The following is a 19262-nucleotide window of genomic DNA, read 5'->3' on the forward strand; positions in this document are numbered from 1 at the left end:
CATTTTATGTCTTTAATTTGGTAAAGTTGTTATTTATAATGAAAGGTCGCTCCACATTTTTTTTTATTTCATTGACCGCCAACACTGCACTTCGACTTCTGCTACGTACGACTAACAATGTTAACAATGACAACTTTTACGGATATTTTTGAGAATAATATTTTTCTTGACAAAGAAGACATTTCCCACCATAATGCCTTGCAATAAATAAGCCAAGCAGTCTTGACAGAGATTATTACTTGAATATTTTCACAAATTATATCCGAGCTTATACTCACAAATTCCAAAGTGTAGTTTTACATAAGCGGCTAGTCTTGTTACGTGACCATAAAACACAAACAGACTAGAGTTATAATAGCGTATAGACATGTCCGTTAGATAGATTGATCTAGCCACGAGGTGCTTTAGACACGCGATTCTCGTCATTCGCAGGAAGTCAAGTGTACCTACGTACTTTGTGATCGATGGTAACTATAGGGTTAAATGTGTTGCTAAGCACAAAACTCGGGAACGACTGTTCCGATTTCGCTAATTCGTTTTTTGTTCTGTTCGTTACTGTCAGGAGAAGGTTTTTATGGAAGAAAATACAGAAAAAATACAACGGGGGCGAAGCCGCGGGCAACAGCTAGTGCTTAAATAAAAATAAGAGATACCCCCCCCTGCATGTACCTACTCGTAGTACTCCTACTTGTACTCGTGTGATTCTCGTAGTGGTACCTATGTACTCGTAGTAGCCAGACAAGTTGACGTTGTCTATAGTTCCATAACATTCATTATAAAGATAAATGATCATTACCTACATAGATCTAAATATAGAACTAAGTCTTTTTCAGTAAGTACCTACGTCTATTTGTGAACATCACATCTAATGAATAGTAGATTGTTCAACAAGGGACTAAAACAAGCCATAATGACACGAGATGTTTAGCCGCCCGAGCAGAGTGAGGTATGGTTGTTTAGTCTCGCGTAAAACACTCTACTTTTCATTTTGAACTGTTCACAATTTAAATATCAAAAGAATTTGTTAAGCGGTTTTTTGTTGTAAACTGACACTTTAAATGCTTGCATATTTACCTAACCAACAATTTCAAAATTAAAAAAATATTTTAAATCTGATTGGACTAAGCGTAAAAAAAATGAATTCATCCTTAATATAATTGAATAGAGCATATTCGTAATCATTAATTGGGTTTCACGAAATTAAATCGTGTTTTTTATTTTTGCACAGTTTTCATTTTGAGGTTATTTCCAGGTCCTAAAAAATGTCTATACACAATCACTGAAAATGGCGATAATCCTCCATTCACAAACACCGTGATTGGCTGTTTAGGAGTTTCCAATGTAAATTTAAAAAATACTTTAATCCCTAGAGATTAATGAGGAGCTTTAGTCCCGATATGCAGAGACTAAAGTAACATTTTAAGAGCATGAGACGTGAAAAAATAAATCTCGAAAAAATACATCTCGAAAAAGTAAATATTGACGAAGTAAATGCTTATTAAGTTTGCTTCGAGATCTTTTTGTTTAACCTAATTAAGTTAATTACGAGGTTGAAACTGAAACCAACTAATTCGTTAAATATTAGTACTGTTCCAGTTATCATCGTTACAACTATTAATCAAGACCCAAACTTTCGAACTGTAATTAGAGTATAGGCTACTAGTATGTCCTATCAAAACTAGGCCAATAAAATACAAGCTAATGGCCAAATGTGTCAAAACTGCCTGATCGTAATCAAAGTAAAATGGTTCATATATCTTATAGCATTTTAATATTTTTTCAGAGCCACTAGTTAATTACCGTAGCGGAAACCGCTTAATGGAAAAAATATTAAAACTGAATAAATTCAAAGAACCCGCTAATTGAATTTGGTTAAATGGCCGAGATTTAGTGTTAATTATACGAAGGTTTGGTTGATTGGATATATTTTGGTCTTGAATTGATATTGTGATCGATATTGGCGAACCACAGCTATGATGGGTAAATGGTTTCTGTCTTATTGTATGGACGTCTGCTTGAGTTAAGTAATGGTTGGCTTTGCTTCGTACTGCTTTTTACAACTATATAGATTCAGATGCTATTTGGATAAATCGCTGCTTAAATACAAAAATGCCACAAATAAAAAAAGCGCAACAGTTGCATTTTAAATGCTATTTAAAATGCAATCATTTCATTGCGAGAAAAAAAAATATTTTTGGCTCTTTTGTATTTAAGCAGCGAATCTAGGTGTAGATTTAGGTAGGTCTCGGGTCATGGCTAGACGAATTTGGATGAAATTTGGTATACCTACGTATCCATTTGGTAAGTGGACGTCTGGAAAAAGACATTCTCTGCTTTTTACTTTTATCCCGAAATACTCTCAGGATCGGGATAAAATCCTAAAATTTCCAGTCTCTTCTAGGGTTAGAGACATAAAATTTGCCATGGAATTCACGACGTACATAATTTTTGAGAATTTAAATGGGGTTTTGGATGAAATTTGAAATGTAGGTACCTACTTAGATAGCTACACGTTTGAAGTAACGCATAGGCTATTTTTATGCCGAAATTCACGCGGGATGAAGATAAAATCTGGAAGTTTCAGCCGCTAGGAAGACATGAAATTTAGCCCGGTATTTCATGCAACGCTAATGAAAGTCATAATGCAATTGTTGGGAACTCCCGGCATTACAATACATTTTTAGACCCAATCGAAGCCGTTGGTAGAGTAAATAATAATAAAAGCGTGCAAAGAAGCCGTCAATGTTTAGATTTTCTTAACGATATTCTATTATTTTTCTTAACGCAACTCTAAAAAGACCGAATCAAATCCTGTTACTTAAGCAATGTGCAGTTATTTTCTTTTTAAAGTTCGGTCTTTGTATGAATCCGTAATTCCTTCCAAAGAATTCAATCAATAAATTATTTACTACTTCATATACCTACTCTTCATACCATTGTACTGTACTATGGCCTGCAAAAGTCGATGGACAATTCCAAAACATAATCGTCTGACGCGAGAAACAGCGCCATCTATGTGTTTGAAGTGTATTAGCGGTATTTACTTATTTACTAACTTAGTTAGTTTATTAATATCTCACTAGATGGCGCTGGCGCTGACCTTAAAAAAATATTTTATACTCATGTTAGAAATTTTATATTTCGCTGCCGTAGTAACTAAATTATGTCCCTGCCTGGGTGGGACACCGTGGGATGATACCGCGAATCGCGTAACGACATTTTCTGTCTCTTTCGTACTTATCGTAAGAGAAGGAGAATATTATTATTCGCATTACTATCGTTTCTTGTTCAATTCTTTGGTGTGTGTGAAGTTTCCAATTCACACTGGGCCCGCGTGGGAACTACGGCCCAAGCCTCTCATTCTGAGAGGAGGCCTGTGACCAGCAGTGGGACGTGTATCTATAGGCTGGGAGGCTGATGATAATGAAATTCTTTATTTATGATGACCCATGTTGCGAATGAGTGTCAACTTTAGTAATCTCCAAATCTAGCAGTAAATTTACAAAAACACAAACTCAATATTATCGCCTGGTGGATTTGAACTTGTGACATACGAACGAAGAACGAAGTTCATAACCACTTGACCATATTACTGTTATCATAAGCGATGAAAATCGGATCTATATCGGGTCGTCTTAAAATTAATCGGTAAGTCATGCGTGTTTAACGAAATTAAAAGAGGGTAGACTGAAGATCTTCAAACTACCAGGCTAAGTTTTTATTACAAAGATTTTGCTACTTTTTCAGCTGCTTGCAACATCGTTTGATCGTCTCTTTCAAGTTGAATCTGCTGATTATCGTAATTATTCTTTAAAATGAGTTCTCATCGCAATATTGAGATGGTTAAAAGTTGTGAAATTATTAATTTATATGAAGAAGGAAAAAATATGTCGGAAATTTCTAGAGAAATGTTAATGTGAGTTTTTTTTGGTTACGTTCATCCTACCAACTTCTTCATTAAAATGATATCTACGTTATATTATTTATGTTTATTTATATTGTTACAGATAAAAACAGTTATATTGTGCAAGACTGGTTTAATCAACACAAAAATAATGTTAAAGTCGTTCCTTGGCCTGCCAGATCACCGGATTTAAATCCCATTGAAAAATTATGAGTTGTTATAACCATGTCCAACGTTGGGATAACAAAAAAAAAGCGAACTCCGGAAACGTTAGAAGCCCACTGTGTAATTATAAGGGACAGTATTCGCGGCTCTAATATGTGTGAAAATCTAGTTGCATCGATGCGATTCTTTTTGCAAGCAGTTATCGACAATCATGGTGGTTACAACAGTTATTAAAATAAAATTGATAGTTACGTGTAGACCGGGTTATATACTCAAACAATTATGTTATAATAAAATATATAAGGTGCGGAATATTTTCAGGGTATGTAATTAATAACCTAATAATTAATTATACACATAAATTATTTAAGTATAGTGTTTTTTGCTTCATACAAAAATACCATTCCGTTCAAAAAAATTCATCCTCGCATTAACATTAAATTAACTGTATTTTTTTTAATTTAATTTAATTGAAACCAATTAACGACGATGCAAATAATCGATCCTTAAAATATCCGCATCTGATTTCCTAGCACACTGTATTATATGAACCAAAATATTTATCTTTATTTGTGATCCTGTAGGTATCACTTTGTTATGAAAAGTAATTATTTGATTATTATGAACAAAACTTTTAATTATACCTTGATAGTTTTGTTTACTTATGTGAGATAAGTGTGAAAGTTCAATATATGACTGTAATCTTATTATAACTGTCAGTAACACACTACAGTGGATCTACGCCATCAATTATTGATAAGTAAATGTTTAAACTGGAAAACTTCAATTATTATAGTTTATAACGCGTACGAGTCTTATGATAACCCGGTCTCAGGTATAATTTACTTTCAAATACTATTTTTTTATTGTGGTTCAGCTTCAATCCTCTTTCCAGAATCGGAAATGAATACTTAAGCTAATACCTCAATAAAATGTTAAAATACAACTTTTGATCAGGTGCTAATAAAATAACTGAAAACCTCACACGACATACAGAATATTTTTTCATTTTATTTTAAGTTAGTTGTTGAAACATCCCTAAAACATTTAATTGGCGTATGAATTCGTAATATTTAGACTGGACACAATAAAAAAGGATTTAAAAACTCAAACACTACCTGATTTCAAACATAGTGTAATCGATTCTACTCTGGATTCTGCGCAAACTACTTTCTGGTTTTCAGTTATTTAATTAATATATAGTATATAATAACTGCGTCAATATTTAATGAATAGAAATATTGTTTTAGGAATAAAAAATTTATGTTTTAAACTTCAAAACGTGTATTATTTCTGTTGCAACGTTATCCTTTTTCAGTTTTTTTTTTTTTTTTCCATATCAGTTATCTACAAAATTAAATAGAAACTTATAAATAAAAAATAAGAACAAAAAAACAATTCTGATATGTAGGATACGAACTTATGATCATTTACGAGTTTATCTAAGCAGCCGACCAACTCAGCTATCGGCACATTGCTGTTACGGGGATAAAATATCGATCATGTCATAATAACTGTTTAACAGCGCCATCTAGTTCATTTCTTGTGAACACCTAACCAAATCGTCAACTCTCGTGTTCAAACGATTATAGAACGTAAGGTGTCCATCCACTTATGCAGGTATTGTACAATAGGCATACGTGAACAAATAGAAATAGTAACTCACCTCTTAAACCCGCAATATTCGCTTTGAAAGGTTTCCTGAAAAAGAAAAGTATAATGTAATGATAGCATTGGGTCGGGAGAACACCCACCCGTAATTACTGCCCGCTCATAGGTTCAAGAGATTAGTATGTTCCCGCAAACTACTCTACCTGAGTGAATAAAATAATTACGAGGCTCGTGAAATCGGATAAAAATAATTGTTACTAAGTAGTTTGATTTTATTTACTTTGTAACTAACACCTTCTAAATAATAAAGACACATGTGCCTTGATCTAATTTATGCTGCTTTAATATTTTTTCTTATAATGGCAAATTAAATTATAATCAGTCTACTTGAAAATCAATGATTTATTTCCTGTCTAACCCCAAGATCCCAAAATACAGGCTCTACAAGATAGATTGAAATCTGCAGATATCCATTCCAAAAATATTTATAATATAAAATATTATATAATTAGTCACACAATTTATAATACAGATACAAAAAAAAATAAAGGCTTGTCAGAAATAATAATTTTAAAGAAATAAGCATACTTACTCTTATGAAAATAAAAATAAAAAATTGATAGAAAAAAGCACCAGTTATTAAGTTGTCGCATTAAAATCTGAATCTCCCTGAATCTTCTTTCTGAATAAATAAAAAAAACATATAATACATTTTTAATAAAAAATACAAACAATTTTATAATTGCAATTCAAACGTAATTATCAATTATATAATATAAAACAACGAATACTACAATAATATAAAATTTAATGATGAAATAATATAAAATACAAAATGTGAAAACCAGAAATTGAATCACAATAACAAATGTCAAATTTCCTTACTTACAAGCTTTATGTTTGCGAAGGTGGTAACGTATAGACATACATAGTACTCTAATTATTAAGCAGTACGTCGGTCGGGCGCCGGGCCAGACGGCCTACGGAAATCAATGATTGAACGTGTCTCTTGACCCCTCGACACACGCTTTGGCTACGCTTTTATTTGTCAATAGGCTCGCTAAAATTACTTCTGGTGCCATTATGCCTTAGTAAAAAAGAATCGCCTTTAATCAATCGCAATCATAAAAATGTTATTAATTTTCTTGGGAATGTTTTTATTTATTCAGACGAGCTCGGATATTTTCATAAATTTTAAATTGTCAGTGTCGCTCTTTCTCATACTGTATTTGAATTTTAGGTTATAATTCTGTGTAATTTTCTTGTAATAGTTAAACAACTTTCTCAGCGTTCTGCGGGAATTTTATTCTTTCCATGGATAAAGACTTGCGGTTGTTAATAACTGATAGTAAATATAGTGTAGTTTCTGTCAGTGAAAAAGTTTTTAAAATTTGTTTAGCAGTTCAGTCAGGCTTTAAGTGCAAAATCTATCCCATCGTCGGTTGCGAAGTTACAATTTCTGCACTCACTCAACCTTGAGAGAGGCGGGGCAGGCATTAGAGGAGGAAAAATTAGATTTCGCCCGACACTCCGCGTCACGAGTGCCTCCTCGCAGCCTTTACACACTCCTCCCAGTTTATCCATTTTATATTTTCCCTCGGCCACAAAGAATGAACGCAGTATATTCCTTAATTTAAGACAAAAATGTGAGAGGGGAATAAATTGACTAATACGAGGTTGGAGTTTGGATAAGCGAGTCCCTCCGTAAAAAGATTACGCCGAAAATAATGCCTTCGAAATATATTAACGTTATATTATAACGCTTCAAAACATTTTGCAGCCCCGAAAATAAATGCGGCCAAGAATAACCGCTAAATAAGTTTTCATTTGTAATAAAATCTTTATTATCTGGCTCCATGTTTAATTAAGTGTGAAAATTCGCTAGAAGAGAAACCCAGAAACTAATTTCTCGAACAAAGAACTGAGTTGTGCGTGAACGGATCCTGTTGTGATTTTCCCCGCAATATTCGCGAACTTGTCGCATCAGTTGCAAAATTATTTACTTGCAAATTAACATTTATCTAATAAAAGCTCACGGTTGGCTGGGAAGCGGAAAGCGGCGCTTGTGTTTACAGCAGGCCCTTTGTTCGCCGACTAAAAGGGTTAGCTTAAACGTCGCAACACTTAACCCGGCGCTCACGGTGCTCGGTACGTGTGAACATATGTTACATAATATTTTTCCTTCCGCTTTCACGCAGACACATTGTTTTGAACGCAAACTTAGTTTCCCAATGTTATAAAATGTCCTCCCAAGATTTACGATCGAATACCGACTTTTTGCGCTTTCATTCTGAACTTCGATGTCGACTTTTCGATTACATACTATACTTCCTTTTTTCAAGCGAGCGTTGGTGCCAACCGTCGTCTACTTCTGCTAACTTTGCATAACCTACACCAAATCAGTTTCCTCGTGCTATTAAACTTAAGGGTTTTCATTCATTTTATCTACATTTAGACACGTGTTACATTATGTACCTAAGTACCTACTTATGTATACTTACTATTGGTGAATGTCAATTTTTGAAAACTTAGGAATTTATTTTCGCAAAACCTTTGAAAATATAAATTAAAAAAACGGTTCATCTTTATTCATCCGACTTCACTCCAAGCGGTAGAACGGAAAAGAGCACGACTTAGTGACCCTTTCCTAAAGGATGCCATTCAAAAAACGTCAACGTAAACGTGCAATTAGATTTCATGCTTAACGTTAATTAAGTGTTGCCTGTTTATTTAAAAATTACACATACAATTTAGGTATGCAAATGTGCACAACGCCAATATAGGCGGGCACGCGCTTATGGCGCAGTTACCCACTATAATTAGCGGGAAGCATGTAAACACGCCTCAAGGATGAGTTGAGGATAAGGCCTGTTGAGACCCCAGAAAGTTAATCCAGCGTTATAAATTGAAAAGGATTAGAAATTTACCTACAACAGCAAGCGAAGGGTTTAGCTTTTGTAATTAAACAGCCTATCACTTTGTACGTCTACGAAGGGGATTACATACTTATTTCATTTCGCGGTTCAAGAAACACAACCCGCGTAGCCCGCCGTGATCGGGTAAGTAATACCTTGTTTATAATATTATAAAGCAAATCAAATTAAGTTCAGATGATTTAGTAGGTGTTAACAAGTTATTGCGTTTACCAAAGAGGTACTTATAAATAGGTCAACCCACGCGTCAAGTTTGATAACGGAAGCAATAAACGGAAGCACTAGTTAATAAAAGATGAGATAATTTATTGTAATTAATTAACAACAATCTCTTTTTCATAAATTCAAGAATAAGTTTAGTTGTATTATTCTTTTTAATATGTTACAATAAAAAATAATAGCTGTAAAGACTTACTTCTTCTCAAATTTCATAATTCTTTGTCAACAAGGCTTGATTAAAGCGGTTTTTGTATGAAAATACAAAACACATTCAAAACATTTATTTGAATTTGTGGTCAGTATGTTTAAGTATTTGGTTTTATTGTATTGTATTGTACATTAAATTTAGGCACTGTTTTTCACAGCTCCAAGAGTTTGCAGAGTGGAGAATTTGATATTAATTTTAACTTGATACCTTTGTTTACGTGATTTTGGGGAAAAAGTTCTTGACAGACAAACAAACGGACGACAAAGTGATAATAAGAGTTCCCTTTTTTATTTTTGATGTACGGCACCCTAAAAGGATTTTACGTAATTTAATGTGTTTTTATTTTTATTTTTATGTAAAAATTCATTGTTTAAATAAACTTTATAAATAAAGTTATTGTGTGTTTTAATGACAATCCGGCTTATATTATAAATGCAAAAATTTGTGTGTGTTTTTTTGTGTGTGCGTGCGTGCGTGCGTGCGTGCGTGCGTGCGTGCGCGCGCGCGCGTGTGTGTGTGTGTATGTCTGTGTGCGTGTGTGTGTGTTACTACTTCACGCTAAAACGGCTGGACGGATTTGGATGAAATTTTGTATGTAGATAGCTGGACATCTGGAATAACATATAGGCTACTTTTATCCCGATATTCCCACGGGATAGGGTTACAATCTCGAAATAACAACCGTTGGGCTTAGAGTCACGAAATAAGGCATAGTGGCTTTTAATGCAATGTCAATGAAAACCACGACGTAATTTTCGGGAATTCCCATGGGAATTTTGTAAAATCCCTGAATTTAAATTCAACTGCTGTATCTAATGAATTACGCGTGCAAAGCTGCGGGTAAACTCTAGTGAATTATAAAGACCAAAAACGTGCATTGCGAACCATGGGATAGGAAATTTCATGACGAGAGTAAAACCGCGGATCCCATTTCTTATAAATCGATATGTCACATATGTCATACACCTACAAGCACGGCAGTGTTGATGTTTTAAATTATTTGATAAACGGTACATTGAAGTAATTACATTCAAATACGCAACGTGTTGTTTGTATGGAGTAGTTTATTTACCTGCGTTCCCGCTGTGGCCGTGCCTAAATGTCTATATTGACACGGGTGCGGCGAGCCTGGAAACGTGTGGTTTACGAGTATGGTCGTATGAAAAGGCTTAGCTACGATAGCACTGGCTGGGTATAAAAATGTCAGTTTCAACTAGTAATGTTAGTAAATGGAGGTTCTCTTTGTTTCTTTTATTTGGGTACAACAATAACTTCATGTTAGCTGTTCTCGACCATTTTCATTCACTTTCGGTTGGATAAAATGCACGATAAACTGAGATTCTGCTTTCAACTTTAACACTATGGAGGTAAATTTTGACTAATGAGGGTTTTTCGACTGGCGAAATATCGCTAGATGCTGTTAACTTAGTATCGTGACGTTCGTTTGTAGCAAGTCTGAAACGTCAACGGACCTCACGATTCTAACGCCATCTAGCGATTATTCACCTGTCGATAAACTCTCTTTAGTGGGTAAGATATGAGAGTAAGCACTTAAGTCAGTACTTAAGATAATATTGCTTTAAAACGCCATGTGACAATTAAAATATCAAAATTATTAACTGCGAGCACACGAGACCAAAAACGAGATCAAAACCATAAGTTAAATTCATGATGTAAAACCGCAAAGCCATCGGATATTTCAGTACTTATAGTTCGACCGCAACATTCATTTAACTTGTAACTCTATACCGCTGTGGCGGCAGATCCTGCCGGAATTAGTTTCGTTTCGCATCCGAAAAATAATTCAAAGTTCCCTGTTTGTAGACAAAAGAGCGGGATTTAATAACGTCGGGGACGCCCAGGGAAATATACCCATAATTTCCAATTAACCCTTCTTTAAAAGGAAAATATATCAATACCTACGCCTCCGCTGACGACAGTGTCCATTTATCTCAACGTTCATAAAGTGAAATGGTAACCTAATCACGAATAAGTTATTTATAAAATTGAATTTCTAACAATGGAGGCAATCAGAGGCAATCACTGAAATTGACTTATGTTATTGATTTTTTAGCTACTTCAACCTGCAGGTTTATAATTTCTAATATAGTAGGCATAGTTTTTGTATAATAACTATAATAAAAACAAGAGAATCTTAGATAATTTAAACATTATCTTGGTAGATTATCTAAATAATATCTACGTGTAAAATCACTCATGATCAGTCATCACCTCAAGTAATTTTTTTGGTCTTAAGAGGGTTTATTCACAGCAATGCGCAATTATTTCTAGAGAATCCCTTCTCAGTATGTCTTGATTGTACTCCAGGCAATGTCTGTTAAGTATTGCCATCTGCTCTCACCACCATTATTTCCGGACAACAAAGATTCGCGTCCGTCCGGCTACGAACTCGGCTCAGAAAAAACCTTTGTTACAGACAGTTAACTGCAGCGACGAAAAATTAATTCCTATTCAAGATCGTGGGGCATTCTCAAATAGCATTTTCAGTAAAAAGCTTTTTGATTTACAAAATTATTCTTCAGCAATGAAAAAGAGGTTATTAAGGACATTTATTCATAATTTCAGTTAATGAATAATTACAATGGAAGAATGAATCAACTACCATGTTCACTCTCTCGATAAACGTGTTCTGGTTTTTAGATTCGTAATCATAAAGACAGTGATCAGGATTTTTATGTTTCATTTCAGCCATTTTGGTTGCATATTCACAATCCGCCGTTATAATCTTCATTGACACCAGCGCCTCAATCAAACCTAGAACTGAGTATTCTTTCAGTTGTTGTTTAAAAATTTCAATCGGATACACCTCTTCAACTTTAAGATTACACTCTCGAAGTACACCTGCTAATGTCCCGTAGTAAACATGAATAACTGAATCGTAGTGTTTAAAGAGTAGCTCCCGTTCGGTTGACATGTACAAAAAGTAGGATATGTCGGCGACCGGAGATGTGTACCGGCTCAGCTGGTAATCGACGAATATTACTTCTACCGGTTTCGTCCCCTGCAATCAAACAGGTAACTGTTATATTTAAATTACAATATTTGTACAAAAACAAATTAGACAGGATTGTTTATCCACATTTTCTTTGGCATCGCTCTAGAAGCAAAATGAAATAAATACCTAAGATTAAGGGAAAAATAACCCTCATCCATTTCTGAAATGAATAAAAATCTTACATGTTTCCTTTCAATGGGCATCGACTCTAAACAGATAAGAAATCTTTATCATAAAACTTGAAATATTGCGCTACCTGATGTTTAAAGGCTATGTTGTTGCTCCAGCAGTCACCGTGACAAATCGTGCTGAACTGAGTAGGTGATGCAGCACTTTTAAGAACGGTCAATAAATGTGGTGAAAGACCTTCTAGCCTTTCCTTATAAACTGGATCTAATACAGCATTTACTGAAGTATCGTAATAATATTTCATAGAATTTGGTATTTTATCTAACTCAGAGTATTGTGCGTCTTTGATTAATATTTTTTTTAACTCCTCGAATTCTTCAGGATAAATTATTTTCAGAACAAAAGCTAAAGCATGCTGCTTTGCCAAATTTTTCATGACCATTGTCGCGTGATCTAAACTTATTTTCATATATCTAGAATGCAACCTGAATCCCTGCTGTAAATCAGCAAAAATGATGACCTCTTGGTCAGTTTCAATGCTGGCATGGATGCAATTTGGAAATTTTATTTTTAATCCTTTAATCACTTTAAAATTCTCTTGTATCTCCAATAACTTAGGAATTATCATTTTATGACACATATAGTCTCTATGGTATAATTGTCTGTAGCACGCACGCTGTTTTTGATCCACATGCCACTTTATAAGTATATTCTTTTTTATCTTCTGCCCATCTCGGCTTCCTTTAATCTTCACAATGTATAAACTACTGAAAAAACTATCAACATCGTCACAACCGTAGTTAATTATGTATTCAATATCGTGTATGTCAATTATCTTCGCTGCTTTCTTTATTATTTGAACCAAGTCCTGGTGGCACCTTGAGACTTTTCTCGGCATTTTACTACGTTCTTACTACACGCAACAAACTCTTGTACTGAAAATTGCTTCTGTAATAGCATCGTCTAAAAAGATATAAAGAGCATCAATCGTTTCCCTAAGACAAGACTGACGTTATCAACGTAATCGAGATTTCCTATCTCGTTTATCGCCATGCCCTACACCGTAAACAAATGTTTTGCAATGGGATTTCGACTTGATATGAAATACTATAGTAACTGAAAGTTGATGAAAACAGCAAAAATATTGTTATGAAAATGTGAGCAAATACTTCTTGGCAGTGAGCAAAAATGTAGGAAAAATTAGGACCCTTACGTATTATTACAGTCGATTTCATAAACTTGTGAGCAAAAATTTGATCAAAAATATCTGAACACGACTCTATTGTTAACGGCGTAGAGTGTGTACAGATATTTTTGATAAAATTTTTGCTCACAAGTTTATGAACTCGACTGTACAGCAGACATATGGAACGACCGACGTCAAGGCAAACGAGGTGAGACACGTACAACTTTATCAGTAACCTGACGCTTCACACGCTGAATGAGACACGTCTTGGACGCTATCAGTGCGGAACGCGGCCTGTCCGAACAAATATGAGATAAACTGGGCCTCGCACACAATGCCTTTTGTAACGTCGCTTGCGCACTGACTGCGCTTTGCAGGCATGTACGTATTCATTGTACGCCGCTTAATGCATTCGGTGCTGCTTTGTCTGCATTGTCGTAGTCCTTGCGGACGTCGAATCTAATATTGGAACGACGCGCTATTGAAGCGTCGTACTTCTGATTGTTTGGCATATAAGATATGATGCAACATCACAATGGCATGTCAGTTCTATTAGAATTGGACAGTAGTTTGACTGACCCACATGACTCGGTGATTCTAAGGATGTACTTGTTCTCTTTATGTTAGTACCCATAGCGATACTAGTAAGTTGCTTAACAAAACTTCGCATGCTTGTTTCGAAACTTCAATTTTACTTTGAAAATATATTCACATGAGCCTTTGACATCAAATATGTCACAGTAAAAAAGCTTATTTTCGTAATTGTGCAAATAATCGAGTATTCCCCGACCATCCCACTGTCGGAGAAAACACTTTGAGTCAGATGAGGCGAGGACTGTTTGCCCGGCCATCTGACGCGGGTCGCCTGCCTGTGGGCACTTTGACTTACAAACGTTGGCCACGAAAGCATTCAACATCTAGCATAATATAAATATTCCAGTTGTCCCTGTGGAAAACTGTATCCATTACCAAATATATTTTATTTGTATGAATAATACGAATGTTTGTTCTCGGGTCTTGGGTGTTTAATATGTATTTAAGTATGTATTTATCTGTTGCCTAGTGTCCATATTTATTACAAGCTTTGCTTAGTTTGGGACTAGATCAATTGGTGTCAAGTGTCCCATGATATTTAATTATTAATTATTATTTGTTTTTCTTATACCTTGCTGCAATATAGACTCCCAAAACGGATTATTTTAGATACTTTTCAAGAAAAAAGAACAAAATGTTTCATTATCTACACGTTATTTACGTCGGTTTAACGTAACACAGATAACATTCGCTAACTGATTCGTAACGTTGAAAGAAGAAAATGTAGGTAATTTTCAGGCAGGGGGAACTCGTCTAGACGACCAGGAAATCGGCTTTAGCGAGCGATGTATTGACGCTGGCGCTGCCGCCGATGAGATTTGGCGCCTACATACGAGTACCACAACGCATCTCGTTTTTCCACTTCTATAATTACTCTACTGGTCTTTTGGTCTCCTCATACACATAGATATTTATGAAAGCGTTCGCCCGTATACGTATTATGTGTAGCACCTGGGCGACCGAGCTTTGCTCGGCCTCAAACTCGACAATAAGCGTTTTCCCAGAGATAAGACCAAGCTAGATCGATTTGTCATCCCCGAAAACCCCACACACCAAATTTCATCGAAATCGTTGAAGCCGTTTCCGACATCCCCGTAATATACATACATATATACAAGAGTTGCTCGATTCAAGGTATTACATAGATTAATACTTATGATTTTAGACTGTGTCTACGGGAATTAAGCATATTTAATAAAATAAGGTACCTGAGTACCACTAAGGTCGTTTAGAAATCTTTGCATACGCTTACCTAGATTAAATTTACCTACTCGTATGTCACGGGTGGCAAAAACGGAACCCTTATAGTTTCGCCATGTCTGTCTATTCGTCCGCGGTTTTACTCAGGGACTATCAATGCTAGAAAGCTGTAATTTTGCATGAATATATATGTAAACTATGCCGACCAAATGGTACAATAAAAAAAAACTAAAAAAAATTTTTTTAGAGTACCTCCCATAGACGTAAAGTGGGGGTGATTTTTTTTTCTCATCCAACCTTGTAGTGTGGGGTATCGTTATAGGTTTTAAAACCATTAGGAGTTTGCTAAAATGATTTTTCGATTCAGTGATCTGTTTGCAAAATATTCAAGTTTAAAGTGCACATTTTCATTAAAATCGAGCGTGTCCCCCCCCCCCCCTCTAAAGTCTAAGCCGGTGGGTGGAAAAATTTGAAAAAAAATCAGGATGGTAATCAAACTTACAAGGAAAACTATAACGGTTAAGTTTTCTTGAGAATTATTAGTAGTTTAAGAGTAAATAGCAGCCTAAGGTATAAAATATACCTAAACTTGGAATATTCCGTACAAAATACGAAATCCTTAGAAAAATATTACTTATTTTTTTCGTTATGGCTACGAAGCCCCTTTTCGGGCGTGTCCGACACGCTCTTGGCTGTTTTTTTATTTTATTTATCCCATCGTGCACATTACGTCATGCAGTTATAAGTATGTAAGCCTCCGATATGTAAGCAAATACCATGAAAAATAATAAACAATAGACTATTCTTTTACCGACATCAAAAAAAGGAGGAGGTTATCAATTCGGTTGTATTTTTTCGATAGAATATTAATACGCTTTTACGAATCAACAATCTTATTTCATCGAACAACGAACTAGCTTCAATGTATAAATTAGATTACCATAGCGAAGTAAATTACACAACATCGTCACATGTTTACAAGCTCGGTCTAAAGGGCACTCGGTCGGCACAATGCAAAATGTTACAAGTCATGTAGACGACAATCATTTACGTGACTCTCACAAATTCTATCAGCTAAGTGACGACCTGGCGGCGGTCCGCGATGATCAGCAATACGAATATCGACACTTTTATCTTTATCTAATACCTTTAAATGAGCAATTCTTGTATATCCATATATATACTTATACTAATATTATAAATGTGAAAGTGTGTGTGTTTGTATGTTTGTTTGTCCGTCTTTCACGTCTAAACGGAGCGTATAATGGTATAATTACTATATATAAGTATAATTATCGGAAATATGTGTAGCTATGCTTAGTAAGAATAACGTCTTAATTATAATCCTACCCTCCTAACTTACAATAACGGACGTAAGATGTCAAGAGTTCACTATGATGAATTAGTCTTTTTGTGTTGGCAGGGTAGAATACACGTCGTATTTCTAAAATATGGCTACCCGCAAAATATTTATGTTTTACCAAAGAATGGAAGAACAAAAAAAAATAGTTTAGATATAAAGCAATGCATTAAAATAGGTTATTTTTAGAAAACCGTAGAGGTTTCTATGTGCTATTATTGCAAGAATAGGTACCCCAAATAAATTTAATACTTTCCAAAGTTACTATACCACGCGGACGAAGTCGCGGGCAAAAGCTAGTAATAAATAAATAAATAAATATCACGGGATAAATGACACTAATACCTAGTCCGATACTAAGCAAAGCTTGTATTATGAATACCTACTATAGGCAACGGATAAACATACTTAAATACATTTTCAACACCGAGAACAGTTATTCGTATTATAATCTCTGACCACTTGGCTATCCTTCTTTTATCTTATTGGTCGTGAAATAACATAATAATCAGAATCTCTAAAACGGCTCCAACGATTTCGATGACAGCTTGATCTTAAATATCTCTGGGAATACGCTTGTTATCGAGTTTTAGCCCGAGCAAAGTTCAGTCGCCCAGGTACTAACCATTAAAGAATGTACGGCTTTAGATAGAGTAAAATTGTTGGAAATTATAAAGAAAGCGTTAAGGTACCTAATTAAAGTACGAATGGAGTTGGTCTTGAAAGTTTTCAGTGAAGCTAGATGAAGTTAGTAAAAATTGCAACTATCGCAAGCTGTTCTGATTTTTCAATCGTTTTGATAGGACCACTAGGGACTTAGTAGTGTATATTCAGTATTTACCTATTCCGTGGGAATTTCAAAATAATACATTAAATACCCCTTTTTGTTGCAGCTCCATGATCTTCAAGGAATACGTCTGCTAAAATTCTGGCTGGCTGGGTGATAATGAATCAGTAAGGATACAGGCTTATTACAAAGTTAGCATAGGTCCTTCGAAACTGCAAATTTAAAATATATACTAGAGGCTAGAGGTAAATACTGGTAGCGTTCCTAACAACATGTCGAAAATTCAAAACTTGCCGAATTTGCATGCTGTTTTAATTTAAGTTAAGTACTTAAATGAGTTAGCTTAAGTCGATTATTATCACAGAGATATACAAATAAACAAATAATAGAATGTTTATTCACAAAATAAAAATGAAAAACAATAAAAAGAAAATGAGGTAAGTACAAAAAATAAATTCAATTTTCTGATAGATTAAGAACTCTACAAAATAATTCATTTAACCACCAGTTTGTAGCAATATTATTTATTATAAATTAAGATAATACGATATTTGACTATTTTGTATATTTTATAAATTAAAACTACACAATACCTGTTATCGAATAGAAAAACAATTTTTAAGCTACCTTTACAAATAACAAAGTTATAAAGGTTTGAAATTCAAGATTAGACAGAGAAAGACATACTGGCATGTGACGTCACACGCCAGTAGTACCGCCATACTTGCTGCATAGAGAAAAGCGTTTGAAAAAGAGACAGGTATATAGATTTTTCAAAAAATCACTATAAATCCAATTTTCAACGCTAAACACTATCTATATTTTCATAATAATATTAAGATATGGCAAAATCAGGAGTTGTCAAATACCGTATTTCTGAGAGTAGCTAGTAGGTAGGTATACATGATGATAGAAATGTCCAGAACATGTTTACACATATTTTATCTTGCTCAATGTTGACCGTTTCGACAACAGTCTAGACAATCTAGGCAACTTAGTTAATAGCGTCTATTTCTGTACATGTGGGGTTGGATGAATGTTTTACGTCATTTTGCTGGACCAGTCGTGCCTCCCGTGCTAACGTTACCGCAGATTTAACTCAGGGATCCATTGACAGAGATCCACAGAGAACACAAAATCACAATAGACCTGTTCTTTAGGTTAAATCGATACTTCTAGCAGCCACGCCCATTACTTTGCATACTGAATAAATAGGTAGGAGTAGAAATCGTATAGGGTTTCGCACAAATTTGTATGTACTACAAATTTACGGTTTTCAGGCCTTTAATTGGTTGCACTTTAAGAACGTTTTCACATTATCCGATCCGATATCGGTATCGGACGACGATGGACGACACCCGATAGCCGACACCATGTGCTGTTGTCACATGTATCCGACAAAATCGTTCCGATATGGCCAGCTCAAAATGGCCGCCACGCATCGAGCTCTGCGCACACAGAGACAATTTAGATACACGCATAGCACATATACAAACATTATCGTCCGACAGCCCACGGGCGTCCGATGGTGCCGCGAACATATCGGTGTCGGCTCCGATATCCGATACAGGCCCGGACAATGTGAAAGACAGGTATTTATTTCATACATTTTACTTGCCCCGACATCGTATCGTCGTCCGATACCGATATTAGATCAATTCGGATCGGATAATGTGAAAACGCTCTAAGAGGTGTACATTCATACCGAATTTAAGTTTCTAGGACAACTGGAAGTAAAGTACTTAGGTACCTACCCTTTAGGTTTTGATTCTCCAACAATTTGTAGGGATACTTTTTTGTTAATAACTATTTATTTTCACTGCTCTAATTCGTAACAGACTGAGTATTTGATATGAATTTCAGCTTTATACCTCCGGGCGTTCCTGAGAAAAAGGGTCCTGACTTGACAGACGGATGGAGGGCCAGACAGCTGACGGATACCAAAGAGCT

At 35.1% G+C, this 19262-nt stretch overlaps 2 protein-coding genes across 2 annotated transcripts in view; both read right to left on the reverse strand.

Annotated features, from left to right (window-relative positions):
- Liprin-gamma (liprin protein kazrin) overlaps positions 1-19262 on the reverse strand; it is a 125041-nt gene that overhangs the window by 89144 nt on the left and 16635 nt on the right. Inside the window, exon 2 of the mRNA XM_074099689.1 lies at positions 5736-5770. The gene's annotated coding sequence lies outside the window, so the exon portion shown is untranslated. The remainder of the gene's footprint in view (positions 1-5735; positions 5771-19262) is intronic.
- Positions 11587-13708, reverse strand: LOC141437025 (uncharacterized). The gene is made up of 3 exons (XM_074100206.1): positions 13593-13708; positions 12313-13148; positions 11587-12062 (listed from the first exon to the last, which is right to left on the reverse strand). The coding sequence occupies exons 2-3, from the start codon at positions 13081-13083 to the stop codon at positions 11601-11603; spliced, it is 1233 nt and encodes a 410-aa protein (XP_073956307.1). The 5' UTR covers positions 13084-13148; positions 13593-13708; the 3' UTR covers positions 11587-11600.

Source organism: Choristoneura fumiferana, chromosome 17 (assembly GCF_025370935.1).
Source record: "Choristoneura fumiferana chromosome 17, NRCan_CFum_1, whole genome shotgun sequence".
NCBI lineage: Eukaryota > Metazoa > Arthropoda > Insecta > Lepidoptera > Tortricidae > Choristoneura > Choristoneura fumiferana.